General features: G+C 42.3%; 1 protein-coding gene across 10 annotated transcripts in view; it reads right to left on the bottom strand.

Annotated features, from left to right (window-relative positions):
• The window catches only part of myt1la (myelin transcription factor 1-like, a), a 79,782-nt gene that overhangs the window by 24,031 nt on the left and 40,306 nt on the right, over positions 1 to 15,445 (bottom strand). For all 10 annotated transcript variants that reach the window (XM_035995020.1, XM_035995021.1, XM_031307872.2 and 7 more), the window contains exons 8-13: positions 14,458 to 14,873; positions 12,350 to 12,484; positions 9,187 to 9,277; positions 5,018 to 5,128; positions 4,030 to 4,250; positions 908 to 1,185 (exon numbers count right to left, since the gene is read on the bottom strand). In XM_035995020.1, coding sequence (XP_035850913.1) covers positions 908 to 1,185; positions 4,030 to 4,250; positions 5,018 to 5,128; positions 9,187 to 9,277; positions 12,350 to 12,484; positions 14,458 to 14,873 — 1,252 coding nt within the window. The remainder of the gene's footprint in view (positions 1 to 907; positions 1,186 to 4,029; positions 4,251 to 5,017; positions 5,129 to 9,186; positions 9,278 to 12,349; positions 12,485 to 14,457; positions 14,874 to 15,445) is intronic.

Here is a 15,445-nt window from a genome sequence, read left to right as displayed (position 1 = left end):
TTCCGATCGCACTTTAAGGCAGCTTCATTTACCGACAGAGCGACTGGGCTTTGTGCCACTGCAACACAAACGTGCGCTGCACGGTCGATGGTACGTGTCCATAAACGCGTTGTTTTCACGGATGGGATCGCCCCGCTTCCCAGCATTGCATGCTTGGTGGGCTCGCCACCAGTTTCTCTACAATGACCACTGACAAGCAAAGAAAACAGGCTCCACCCTCCTACAATGGTGATGACTGCAGCTGATTGGACGAACGCGTCACCTGGGGATGGCTGCTCCTGTTTTTCATAACAGACCATAATGGCGGCTTGTTTGGAATACGATCTCGTATTTTACGAAAATAGTTCATCAAAACGCGTTTCTGAAAACATTTTAAGCGAGAAATAGGCCATGCAGTTGCTGAATCTGTCTTCATTTCAGTTTGCCAAAGGTCAGTTGAAAAGATTTCCGTCAGCTTTTGCATAAAATTGGCTGAATTCAACTTTATGCAAATGAGTCCCTGCGACGCTACCGGCTGCTTCCATGGAAATTAATGGGAAGCGTTAAAATGACGCTGACAATGGACACACACCATAAGATGGTATGCTCCACTATAGGGGTGTCTGAAATCTTTGGGAAACATATTTACAGGTAAGAGTGGTTTGTCTTTCATATTTTTTGAGGGGCGACAAATCTATCTCTTATAAATATTGGAGGGGACATATCCCCTATATACCCCCCAAAATCTACGCCTATGTTTTGGCCAAGTCCGAGACCGGACTCCAGTACTACAGCACTGATCCTATTTGTATCAAAGTAACGTTCTGATAATTATTGTAATGTTTATTTTTGTTCCTGCTGTTGTGTTGCGAGTGTAATGTATGAATGTGTGATGAATGACGTGTTTGTGTACACCGCCTCAGACTACCTGTGTCAGCAGGTCCTGGGGTTTCCCTCCCAGAGCGTGCGGGAGCTCCCTGCACCTGGTCGACAGGTTCAGGATGGCTGTGGCCGCCATGTGAGCCGCCTCCATGTCGTGGGTGTAGTCGAAGCTGCTTTTACTGCAGGTGCTGCTGGCGCTGCTTCCTCCTCCTCCTCCGCCTCCTCCACCGCCTCCGACTCCACAACTCAGGCTGCTGCTGGTGCTGGGAGCGTAGCTGCTGGTTGTACTGCTGGCCGGGCTTGACGTCTTACAGTAGCGCTTAGCTAAGGGGAGGCACACACACACACGTATGGTTGATTTGTTAGATCGGGGCTGGCGTTCAGCCAAACTGTGCAGCAGATGGATGAAAATTTTGAAACAGAGCTTCTTGAAAATAAGCAACTAGACAGACTGATGAACAGAAAGGGAAAGTCAACAGTGAATGTATCTACTAACAAGTATTGTGTGTGTATCACAGCCTGATATATTTTCTTTTTCTTTGTCATATAAACATCATTGAGCCAAATTGTTGCACTGAGTGAGATGTTCCTTCATTACCTAAACACTAGTCTATAGCACTATATCCAGGACGTTTCATTTTCGGCCAGATGTCCGTCACCTTCCTCTTTCTTTGTGTTGCCGTTCTAAACTCCAGTGGATTTCTGAGGACTATGGTTAACTGCTCCTCAGATCTCTGCAGGGTAAATCCAGACAGCTAGCTAGACTATCTGTCCAATCTGAGTTTTCTGTTGCACGACAAAAAACAACTTCTGAACGCACACATGTTCCACCAAGGAAGTTCCTTTCCGACACTATTTTGCAGAGGCACCGTCATCATGTCCGCCGCTTAGCAGCGCCCAAAACAACTGTAATTGGATTAAAGAAATACCAATAGACCAGACGTTTTTCTCCCGTCTCCCTGTGGAGGTTACACAGGCTAATGCGAAACTACCTGAACACTAGTCCGCATCGACAGTTCATTTACCGGATAAACGGCAGCGCTGGATGTCCCTCGCCCTGCAAAACTCTCAAAACAAAAACAAACTTCAAGCTAGCAAGCTACACGCTTTGACAAGGCAGGTCTGCTTGGTTCTTTCAGGGAATGATTGCAAAGATTAACAAATAATATGTTTACGGCATTTCCTCTCTAATTGGGACGTTTTGGGACTGATTGGTGGGATTGCTGTGGACGAAGTACACACGGTGATACACTGGTAAGCGCTAAGCTAATGAGGTTTAACCATGTATCAGCTCATTTAAATAGCTCACGTTACTGAATTATGTCAACAGTTAACATCATTTAATATTGTATGTGGCGTTTTCTTTTGCGGGGTGCAAATGTTTCCACCAAAACAAGTTCCTTCCTGAGATTTTGCAGAGCCACCACCGCTGCATCCAGAGTTTGGCACCGCCCAAAGACGATTGTGATTAGTTTAAAGAAATGCGAACAACCCAGAGTGTTTGTTTTCTCCTATGCCAGAATGTATCTGTGGTGTAGCCAGAACTTATTCCACAGCGTTGTGGATATAGATCTGGAAATGTGAGACTACCTGTACACATACCCCGTCCTGCTGCCACGAGTATTGACTATAGCACCAAATGTGGATTAATCCGCTGTTGAAAATAGTCCCCAGCAAACACTTTTTCCTCCTGTTTCCTGTTTGTTTGATGAAAACTACAGTGACCAGCTGTTTTAGGAAATTCTGGACAATATCTGAATATCTAAAACTACATTTTGTCGCTGTCGGGTGAAAACCTTGTATATCCAAAACTGCTGTTTTTCAGGAAATAGAAAACGGCTAATTTGAAAACATTTGAGCTATTTACCTCAGACAAAATTGCCTCGTCACTGTTTAAATGTTTGTAAAACCCACAGACAGACGTAAAGGGTTACAAATAGCATTGATTTACGAAAAAAAAATTAAATTATGAAATATGGAGACAAGGTTTCTGCCCAACAACAACGACATTTAAAAATGTTAGTTGGATCGAATGGGTTTTTAAGCCACAGACGAGAAGTCGGAAAGCAATGAAAGACGGACTAACACATTGTTGGCTTTGCATTTTTTGTGAGATTAGTTGACAACAAGAAAAATATAGAATAACACCAGACGTGTTGTGTAGAAGAGGAGAGCAAAATAAAGACAGACGGAGAAGAAAAGACTGCTGTAGGGACAAAGAAAAAGGGAGAAAGACACAGCGATTGTGTGCTGGTGCGATGGTTGAATCGGGGCTCGGCAGGCTGGAGTGATGCTGATGGAGGGAAGGATGCTGGAAAAGGAGGGAGGGAGTCGTGACGGAGAGGGGAGCGCAGACACCTCGTCTAAAAAGCCTCCCTCTTGCCTGCGTCTCACTAATGGCTCCCAGCCAAAGAAGCCGGGCTCGCCTCCATTATCTCCCTCCCTCCTTCCCTCCCTCCCTCCCTCCCTCCATCCATCTCTCTATCCACTGCTCAGAGGACACAAGCTCTTGGCTTGGCATTTCCATAACTCTGCTCTGCTCTCACTCTAGCCATGTGGAGAGGCAGAAAACACCGGCGTTTTCAGCGCTATAACAAAGAGAACTGTACTGTGTGTGTGTGTGTGTGTGTGTGTGTGTGTGTGTGTGTGTGTGTGTGTGTGTGTGCGCGTGTGTGTGTGCATTATCAGGCTTTTGTTGTCAAGTACAAAATGTTCTCCCTACAATGGGAAAATGAATGGAAATCCTCCATAGCGGGATCATTTTGCAGGTTTCATTCCCCTAAAAACGTCCACCTGTTTTTGTTTTTTTTTAGGCTCATTTGGATTTTTTTTAAAGAATTAAGAATAAAAGCACCATGAATTCAATTAAATGCTTTTTTTTAATGTTTGCCAGAGCTTGAGAATTTGGCATATCAATAAACAGAAAATGGGATTAAGAATTTGACAGATTTTTCAGATCAATAACGACATTGCGACGCCTGCTTATTCTCGTTACTACTTGTTGTTCTTCTTTTACTTCATTTAAAATTCCAGTATTTTACTGGAGATGCAGCATCTTTGTGTTGTTGCCACCCACTATGACATATTTTCTTTCCACCAGGAAAACTCAACTCCTAAACAAAGGAGATAAATAAATGAGAAATGATAAAAAAAAAAAAAATTTCTTACCATCGTATCCCTTCGGGGAGGTGTCTCGCCCGTGATGGGACTTGGTCGTCGGGCCTCTCTTCCCGTAGCCGCCATGCTGGCTGTCGTAGCCGCCGTAGTCGTAACTCGTCTTGGAGTATTTTTCCAGCTCTTTGGCCAGGTTGGAGCGCGGCGTGCTGGTGGGAACGTTGTTTTTGTAGCCGTACTGAGGAATCTCCAGCTGCTTGACGAAACACATTGGCCTGAAAGGAAACCAGAAGAGATTCTGTTAAAAAATTGTATCGTGAACTTAAAAATCGCGGAACCTAAGTTGAGTGTATCGTTACATCCCTACTTCCCAGACAACCCAGAAAGGGAACAAGGCTGAGTTCATGTGCTGGTGACTTCACTGCACCATTTGACATCCTTTATGTAAAAGACGCACACAAATGAAATCTTAACCCTTGTGTTGTCTTCCCTTCAACCTTGAAACAAAACACTTTTTTTTCTGACATTTTTGACGCCTTTTTTTCACAATTTGTTTTTGCTTTTTCCAAAGTTTTACATTTTTAAATTTTTCTAATATGCATTTTCAGCGCTTATTTCTACGTCACATATTTTCTGATATAAAACAAAAATTTAAAACGGGTCAATGTGACCCGAGGTCAACACAAGACATTTGCCAAAGCCGCTTTGTTTTATTGAACTTTTTAAAGGGGCAAGGCTGGACTGTTTTACAGCTTTACTGCACTATTGAGCTTCCCAATTTCATGATCCGTAGCTGCAAGTGTGGGGACTGCACTGCACCATTCAGCATCCCTGATTTAAGAAAAAAATGGTCAACGCAATCCACAGCTATTTACCAAAACCCAAAAGGAACAAGGCAGGCTTCAAGTTTTTGGTATATGTTTAGATTGAAATGCCTCATTAAAACATGAAAATTAGAGGTTTCCCTGCATGACAAAATAGATCATTATTATTCAAACACGGTATCTTAAAGCTGGTCTAACGCAACGTGAGTGGGTGGTACCTGAGAACACGGTCTGACGTCTGATTGGTCTTACTGCCGCTGTCAGTCGGGAGGATCTTCTCGTGGACCTTCGCCATCTTCTCTGCGGCAGCGATGGGACAGCCGGACAGACTGGAGGAGGGAGGGAGGGAGGAAAGAGCGCACGGCCTGGTTACACACTGTACTGTCCACACACACACACACACACACACACACACACACACACACACACAGCATCTGGCTGAAGAGCAGTTCAGCTGTCAGCAACAGCAGTTCAAAATGAATTATGGATTTAATATGGCCTATATGATGACTGCATCACTGTTTACTGACTTGACAGTGTGTGACTGGTTAACTGACTGACTGACTGACTGGTTTACAAACTCAGTCACAAGTTTGACTGGATTACTGACTGAGGGTTTGACTTTTTTACTGACTAATGGTACGTGTCCATTGTCAGCGTCATTTCCCCGCTTCCCATTCATTCATTCATGAAGACCGATTCAACAGCTGCAGATTATTTCTCACATGAAATGTTTTCAGAAACACATTTTGGTAAAATAAGAGATCGTACTCCAAACAAGCCGCCATGTTGGTCTGTATTGAAAACCGGGAGCAGACAGCCCCACGTGAAGCGTTCGTCCAATCAGGTTCAGCCATCGCGGTTGTAGGAGGGTGGAGTCTGTTTTCTTTGCTTGTCAGTGGTCAGTGAAGAGAAACTGATAACTGCTAGGGGGTGAGCCCACCAAGCGTCCAAATCTGGGAAGCGGGGAGATCCCTGTCCTCAAAAAAACGCCACAGTGAACACGAACCATAACTGACTGGTTCACAAAGTCAAAGTTTGACTGGTTTACTGACTGACTGCCTAGCTGACTGACTGACTGCTATATAAATTGACTAAATATTGACTAGTTTAGTAACAGAATCATTACAGATTCATTGACTAACACAGTGGTTCCTAAAGTGGGTTCCTTAAGGAAGTGCCAGGGGGTCCGAAGCACAAAGGGGAATAATTTATTTTTTACTTTAATTCCATCCATAAGTAACACAATGACAGAATGTGGGACTATTTTGGTCATTGGTTTCATACAATTTCTGTAATAAAACATCTAAAATCAAAAATCCTGTCAGACGGGGGACGCTGGCTATGAAATCTTATCAAGCAGTGCTCAGAGGTCGTTGACGTGAAAAAGTTTGAGAACCACTGCCCTAACAGACTAGTTCGCTAACTGACTGTGTAAGAGCCAGTTAGCGTTCAGGGCATAAATAGGAAGCGATCTTTGGTTCCTCAGGTGTTCTACCCCGGAAGCACAGACAGTTTTTGACCACACACACACACACACAAACACACACACACACACACACACACACACACACTCTCACGGCACCACTACAGACCACATACACAGTCACGGTTTGTTTGGAAAAACCGTGAAGCTGGAAAGAAATGGATCAAACAAGGTAAAATGTGCGTCAATATTCAACGCATGGTACAGCACCTCAGGGGCTTAAAGCTTGGGCTTAGCCTCCACAGACTGCTTATATACTGGCTTGGTCGTGCAGTGATTCTTGAATGAACTGCTCAACAACTAACTTACTGTGTAGCGACTGGTTAGGTCTATAATTTCTGACTGCCTGTTTCCTCATTGGTTGACTCACAGCTGGAAGCGAAAAGCCTTGAGGGCTGCTGCACACAAACACTATTTTCTCGAGTGTTTGCAGTCAAAACACTTCTATTTAACATTGTGTTACTTCACACCAAATCCCAAAGACGAGCATAAGTAAGCAACACCCTCGAAATTTGTATCAAGATTCTTTCAGTTCCTTGTCAAGTGTAACCCCAGAGGCGGCTGCAGATCACACAAGTCTAATACTTTCCATCGCTTGCTGTATCTGCAATTATTGCTTTCATTAGAGTACATTACTTTTATTTAGCCGCCGCTTCGGTCCCTAATTGACATTTACTCAACTTCCACAGGAACAAAGGCTAGAAGCTGCAAACAACTGAAAGTGCATTACTTCTAAACAAAGAAATACAAAAATCAAATGTCTGACAATAGACACAGTCTTTGTTGGCCCAGGCTGAAATATACAGGGCTGTGTTGCTTCAGCTCCTGAAAACTCATATTGTCCAACAAACAGACTGATAGTTTCGTGGTATTTCTGGTGGAGAAAGTTCGCCCTAAATAAAGTGGCTGACGTGTTTTTTCTACTGTGAATTCAGGGGAAAGGAGAAATGGATTGCCTGGGACACAGTTTGTATTTAAAGCTAAAGCTTCCTGCTTCTCCCTCTTTCTGTCACTCTGGGCAATTCCTAATCACTTCATACACGGAGGGAATGAAATACTGTTTTTACCAACACACACACATTTTTAATGATGGTAGGAGTGTGTGACAGATCAGCCAGGCAGCGGTAGCGGCTGTGGCTGCTGCGGCTGCTATGAGAGCGTTTCCATGGCGACTGCCAGACATGAAAGCTGTGTGAGCTGGTAGCTAACAGTAGCTAAGCTAGCTTGCGCTTTGTTTCCTCTCCCAGTGGAGCTGTGCTACATAACACATCCTGCAGCCATGTCTGAGCGTGTGTGTGTGTGTGTGTGTGTGTGTGTGCGCTTCTCAGTCTGCCAGCGCACGTGTGCTGCTGTCTGTGAGCTAATTTGTAAGTGTGTGTGATCCAATAAGACTGTGTGTGCATAAAACAGTGTGTGTGTCTGTGAATTGAGGCTCTACGTATGTGCGAGAAAATGTGTGAATCCTAATCACTTTACATAATCCAAAAGTGTGTGTGTGTGTGTGTGTGTGTGTGTGTGTGTGTGTGTGTGTGTGTGTGTGTGAGAGATGCTCTGCTATGCCTGTTAAACAGCTGCTGTGACGCAGACACACCTTCAGCTCAAACATGGCACCATTTAAATCCAAGCCCCTTTTCCCAGATTCATCTAAACCGGGGAATGTTCCAGCATTTCTGCATGAAGGCAATAGAAACTGAGATAATGTTCTGGAAGGAAATTGGCAATTTGTGGAATCAGGGTCGAGATAAACCGCTGCAAATCCAACTGTTCATTTTGGGACAAAAACTGCAACATTAGTGGGTTAAAAAAGGGCTCTTACTTTGTAAAAAAAAGACTTCCTGTGAGAAGTTTGCCTTGTTTCTTCCCCCTGAATTTAAAACTGGAAGAGCACGCCACCAAAAATATAAAGATATGACAACTTTTACTATCCAATGAAATCGACATCGATTGATGTCTTAAGATTTGACTTAAGATGATCCTCATGTTTTGGCCTGGTCAAATCTTGGTCTTAGTTGTGTAAAAAAACACTTAACAGCTTTAAAAGTCATTTAATGGTCAGCATTCACAGCCTAAAAGACAACCAACTTACAGTTTTCTCATAACACTTGTGACTTGGACTTGCTGAGGAATGTAGTTGCTGAATTATGTTTCATTTTCAATATGAAGTGCCTAGTTTAGTGTTTGAAATGTTACACATCAAGTCAACAATAAACTTGAGTCTAATTAAAGGTTCCAAATCATGCTCATTTTCAGGTTCATACTTGAATTTTGTTTTCCTACTAGAACATTGCTGCCGCACATTAATGTTCAAAAAACACTTTATTTTTCTCATACTGTCTGTCAGAATATACCTGTATTCACCCTCTGTCTGAAACGCTCCATTTTTGCACCTGTCTCTTTAAGACCCCTTTTGAAAATGCCCTATCTGCTCTGATTGGTCAGCGTTTCCAGGTCAATCCTATCAGTGCTCTCTGAGTCTCTGCAACGTCATTGTAGCCGGGGAATGTCTGTAACGGCACTGTAGCGCGCACTTTCACTTTCACTTTCAACTTATATATAGTATAGTTGTGACATCACAACCGTACAGATGTGTTTCTCTGTGGATTGAGTGTGTTGATACTTTTCACAGTAGTATCTATCCAGCACCTCAACCTGCTTTATAATCAAAAAAGGCATGGAAATCTCACTTTTTATAAAATGGGACCCCATATTTGGGGAAACAAATATAACATGTTGCCACTGGAGATGTGGCTACCAATTGTCAGCACTGAGATGACACTCATCTTAAACTTCCTCATCAAACAACACACAAACTTACAGTACACTGTACTGTAAATCTGCCACATTCACATGTCGGTGGTGTTATTCAGCTGTTAGCGGCCCGTCTGAAGGCCGCTCACTCACCTGCGGTGCGAGTTCCTGTTGCTATTGACATGACCCCGTCCAGAGCAGCCGGGAGTGGGGCACTTTAAAACATTCTCATACATGGCAAGGACTTTGACAGACAGGAAAAGGTGAGAAAGACAGCGAGGGTTAGGAGCAGACAGGAGAGTTACCGGGCGTTCAGCTGCGACGGTTAGGCATGCACAGATTACAGCTGCACGACTGACACGTTGGATTACAGCTACATGACTGACACGACAACGGGCCACTAAACTTCACAAAATGAGCATGAACACTGCGACAAAGATTCAGTGTAATGACAAACTCCAACATGAAAGGATTAGGTGTACAACAACCGTTCACTTTGGTAGTGAAAACTGTACTTTAGTAACATTTCACAAGTTGCAAAAACATCATTTAAGTTCAAGGTAAATATCTCTTTCTGTTTTTAGTTATGTCTTCTCTGTGTAATCCTTTCCTGCCGGGAAAGCACCAGTCTCATTTGCATTTTGATCACTACGCTCATTTCATGAAATTTCATGAGACGAGAACACACTGGAAGCTAAAGTTTGTCATGCACTGTTAAAATCTACTGATGACTCTGCAGGTGGGAAAGGAACAGCGTGTGGGGTGATAAAACGTATGGTGGATAATGATTTTGCTTCAGAAGAATTTAAAGGGTAACTACCTTTTTTTTCAACCTATTTTCCTATATGTTTGTGTCTAAGTGACTGATGGGAACAACAATCTTTGATATTGGTCCAGTATTAAGCATGATCGCTGCAGTCGGCAGCAGAGAAACAAGCACAATGTAAGTTAATAAGGTTATTGTCCAGCTTGTATTTACCTTCACAAAAGTGCTCGCTTTGCCGCTGACAGACTCAGATTATTATTCTAAGTGTCTGACAACATTATGGAAAGGATTTCTAAGGAGGTCAACCTTTTTGTTAAAGAGTAAGATCCTTTTTTTAAACATAAAAACATCCGCGAAATTGCGTTCGCTAAACCCACCGGACTCCATGTAAATCAACAGTAATTTAACAGTAAAATCATAAAATACACTTCATTCAAAGTCGACAGAAATTAAATACCACGTCTTTCCACTTTCCAACCATCACAAATCTAGTTGATTTAAAATCACTCCCTCTTTGCTGAAAACACTGGAAAGGTTTGGACTGGATGTGTCTGGGAAAATGTGTACTTTATTACCATAAACTTGATTTTTGGTAATAATACTAAGTTATAAGATGAGATAGACTTTAATGATCCCACACTGGGGAAATTCCCTATCTATCGTTTCTTGGGTCAGAAATTCACCTTACTTAACAAAATTTACAAAAATGGAGTTGCTTTGCTAAAATGGAACTGAAAGACGGAAAAAGAAACATAACTTGGATGTTTTCAGATATATATATATCGACACAATTGCTATTTTTCTATTCATAATTTGAATTCCATTCTGTTCTTCCTAATATTATTACATGCTGTGGGTGTAAACAGCTGTGGGTGTATTTAATCTAATGTTCCAAATTACCTGTGAGTTCAGTGTGCGTGATTCTCATGCGGGTCGCTTTTTTGTGATTTTTTTCTTTGCAGCCAGCAGGTGGATCAAACTGATTCTTCATGCTGCTCACGTAACATCAGCAACACAGATACCAAAACCAGACATCAGGCAGGTGTGATGAGGAGGAAGAATAGAAAGTAAAGTACGACACAAAAACTAAAGCAAAAAAGAACCAAACTCAATTGTGCCACATAAGACGACCAACTTTTAAGAGCATGTGTGTACAGAAACAACGAAATGTTCACTCCAAATCTAACAATTAAAAAGATGTTAAAACCACCAGTAGTCTGAATTGGTTTGTCACACATGTGCTGATTAAATTATGATTCATAACAAATGGGCAATACATCCTCAGCTCCGCTTGTAACATTTACCAAGTCAACATTAAATATCTGTAAAACACAACAAAACACAAATGCAGAGTCATGCAGGACGGATGCATGATGGTGGAGAGTGAACATGCCCCATCATTGTCCAACTTTCACTGCCACACAATCCATCTAACAAGTCATTTGAAGTCAATGTTAACTCTTTTAAATCTTAGTCTAATGTGTCCAATGGAAATTTAGATTAAAGAGTAAACGTACATTAAAGTTAAGTTTTGGATCATGAAGTGGGTAAAATGTTTGAAATTTATAGCAGCCATGATACGGGAATTAACTTTTTCTGTATACATGTTTCAAGTTACATCTTCTAATTTGTTTTAATGCTAAATAAAAAAAAGGTTATGGTTTCAAATCTACGAACATTTCTCAGAGGCAAAAATAACCTACTTGATCTGGTTAAGTTAAACATCCGGAGTTGGAGCTAAATAACCGCAATTTCCCTATGTAACATTATTTACATTCAGTCTAACAGCCTAAAGATAAACAGCGTAAATTGGCTACCTTTAATGCTATTTATTTGTGTTTAACTCCTTTTTATTGACTAAATTAAATGAATTAGGATTAGTATTGGATTTTATTTGGATGTAACTGCCAGCAGTGGCAGCATTTTGCCACTGATTTGTTGACACTTGTGTTTTCAGTATTATGCGAAATATCGTAGCTAGAAATACCCAATGTATCACACTCTGATTTATAACTAGGAAACTAAAAGGTTTTATCGCCTCAGCTGCTCGTAATTACGACCCAATTTGACCTGAATGCAGCATTAGAGAACCATTAAGTCAAAATATGACAAATGGAAGAGGAAGAAACAATTTTAGCACTACTAACAAACAACAAACAAGTCAGCTAATTAGCCTAGCTAACCCCTGAACATAGTAGCATGATATTAACGTTAGCTAGCCTGCTGAACTGCATACATGTTTATTTATACATTTCTAATTGTTTTTATATCACCAAAGTTCCTTTCTTTGCCTTTCATTTTGGTATTTTGCCAACTTTAGCATTAGATCACAGTGAAAGTTTTAAGCTAACGTTTAATTTAACCAAGAAGATGATTTCTTCCTCCAAAGCAGCTCCACCTCTGAGAAATGAATGTCCAACTAAAACCACAACCCACAACATCAGAGTAAGGTACTAAGCTAGCTGAAATGACTTGTCAGACTTATTATTTTGAGTTTTTTGGGAGGGGGGTGTTTTTAGTGCAGCATAACATCCAAGCAGTGGGACCTACTCTCAGGCGGGACTCTGTCTTTGTGAGGACACCCGGACAGGCTGCGGTGGTGCGGGTACAGACCCGTAACATGGCCAGTCCCGTCACAGCCCGGCGTCGGACACTTGCTCTCCTTCTTCTCCCCCCTGGAAGAGTCTGGAAAGGACAGAGATGCGTTTTGAGTCAACAGGTAATCGGCAGCGTCAGCGTGCCGGGTCGGTCAGCTGTTTTCTGGCATTGAAGGACCAAATATGAAGCGGCTCTGGATGATATATGGGTGCCATATTCGGCTAGTAGCCTGGTACTAGAACTCTGAATTGCAGCCGACATCTCAGATTTGTTTAGAGGGTTGAATAGCTCTGATGATGTACCCACTGATGGCTGTTAAAAACGGGTACCTCATTTTCCTACAGAAAAATGGCAACAAGCACAGATGAGATTGACCAAGTTGTACAAGTTAGTTGAAATGACTCTTAAATCAACATACTGTATTTGAGCCACGACTAGAGGTACAAAAATGAGCAAAATACCAACAAGAAATCGGTGAACATGAACACAACGTCAGGCTGAATGAATGAAGGGAAACAAGATGGCAGGCTAAAGTTTTAAGGGTGCAGATTGGGGTTGATTGCATTGAAAATAGCAGCACTCGTGTCGGCTTTGACACCTGGAATTGGCCCGAGTTTACTGGTGAGATTGACCGTAACAAAAGCTTTCCTGTGGACTAATAAAAACTTCCTTTGGGACAACAAAAGCATCCTCTGTGCTAATGAAGCAGTCTGAAGCCAATCTGAGTCTGCTGTGTGGCTGATAACCGACTCCCTCCCGGCAGCAATGGGGTTGTATTTGAGTGGATTTAAAGAAATAGGCCGCAGATAGCGTCCCACAGATGGATTTGCTCTCTTAACGGGCCGTGCAGATTGCCATTACTCATGCCTGACAAGCCGGCCGTCTGATGTTCCCACACCGGCCTATTTTAACAACATAAGCTGCTGTCAGAGGAAAACGTGCGTTGGTCCTGAATGCAGAAAAACAGCGCCCATTATCTCAACAGCGGCCATGTACAACATTTCCGAAATAACACAATGGGATTTTAACAGATTTTAAGAGCCCAGGGGTCAGAGAACTCATCCAATGTGTACAGAAATGTTCGAATCAGTGGGGAAAAGACAGACATTTAAGTTACAGTTATGTGTTTTTTTTCCCTGCTACAACTCTAATAGCCTCTGGCTGTTGCAGTGCCGAGGATTACAATATGTCAGGCAGAGAAGATAAACTTCCTCCTTGCTGACCTCGGGTCAGATTTTTGGAGTAAAAGCAGATTCAGGTCAAATATGATGCGAAGAGGGGATGTGAAATTGGTAGAATCTGGAGAGGAAAAATGTTGAGAGGATGACTTTGTGAACACAGTTCAAATAAAGTTTTCAAGAATACTGTTTGTACAGTTTCATAGCTTATTTATTACTTACGTTTACTGCAGAACATTTCTTTTCAAACTGTTATGAAATGATTTATTTCAGGTGCTATGACACTGTTTTTGTGTAGAGCTACATATTGACTGACTGCACTAAATTTGCCTCTGGAAAGTCCTGCCATCGTAGTAAAAATAGTCATGGCATGAATAAAAAACCTGCCAGACAACAGTTCCTCTTTCTCAGATGTAATATTTCTGAATGTAGGACCACATGGATGAACATTCAGATGCTTAAGGCCACCACTGTCTGCACCTTCCTGTGCCATGTCCTTTGAAGGATCCAAGACTGTCTTAGGAAAAGTCCAGCCACAATACAGTATTTCCTCCTTACGTGATACGGTTTCTAGTAGCATGCAAATAAAACCAGTTTGGTTACAAAATGCCTTGGTCACAAAACACATGTCAAATGCCAATTCAAGAAATTATTGAACACAAAGCATTGTTTAAGATTATGGGATAGATAGTAGTTCAAAACAGTAGCAAATATTATAACGTATACTCTAAAAATGTGTGCAGATATGTCGATAACACAATATGTTATATACTAAGATTTTCCAGCAGTGTCCGTAACAAGCAAACATGGAACATCGAACTTTGCTGAACACAAATCAATGATATCACAGTGACGGTCAGTGTGTGGGTTTTCACTGCCTACCTTTAGGATAGTACGCCCTCTTTAACCCGTCATGGTGCATTCTGGACTTGCGCTCCTCGCCAGCGCAGCTCAGCCTCGAGGTGTGCTCGCCGTGGCTTCGATGATGGTGGTGATCCCGGCGGGGCAACGAGTGCTCCGAGGCCATACGGTCCCTCATGACCTTCGCCCGCTCTGATTCCAGGGCGATGGCCTTCTCCAGCAGCGACAGGTTTCCCTTGGCCATGTCGAAGGTCTCATCCGAGCGGTCGGAGGCCACCGACGTGGTGTCTTCGTCTCCCTCCTGGCTGCAGCTGGTTGGATAACCTCTGGACCCCGGGCTCAGCTGCTCCTCCAGCTTCATCAGGTTCACCATGTCCGAGTAGCTGCGTTCCAGAGACCTGTGCTCTTCCTGTGCACTCTGTTGGCAGCTGTCGTACCTAAACCGTACAAAACACGGGATTACTGTGGCTGCTAAGTTAAGGTTGTCTGGCAAGTTAGAAAATGTTCAGATCTGTTTTCAGCTGAAGGAATAATGGTTTGTCCAGGAAACCAGACAATGTGTGAAGACTCTGTTCCACTCAGTCGCTAATATAAGTTTTGTGCAGTGTTGTTTTAAAGGAAGCAGTTCATCCATTTAGTGTTTAGCTGTAACGATCAGTCGACTAATTGATTCGTCAATTGACAGAAAAATAATTGCCAACTATTTTAATTATATATATTAATCGTTAAAGTAATCTCTCATGCAAAAATGCCAATGGTTTTCAGCCTCTCGGAAATGGTGGCTTCCTGCTATATATAAAATTAAACTGAATAACTTTGGGTTTTGGACCGACAAAACGAGACATTTAAAGACATCACCCTGGACTTTGCGAAACTGGGATGGACATTTTTTTACTGTTTTCTGACATTTTATAGACCAATTGATTAACGCAGAAAAGATTTGTTAGTTGCAGCTCTAGTGTGTAGTAAGAAATTACCGACTGAAGTCAAATTGCGATGGACAAAAGCG

Source organism: Sander lucioperca, chromosome 19, assembly GCF_008315115.2.
Source record: "Sander lucioperca isolate FBNREF2018 chromosome 19, SLUC_FBN_1.2, whole genome shotgun sequence".
NCBI lineage: Eukaryota > Metazoa > Chordata > Actinopteri > Perciformes > Percidae > Sander > Sander lucioperca.
Note: the sequence above shows the minus strand (reverse complement) of the source record. Positions and strands in the feature narration are given on the sequence as shown.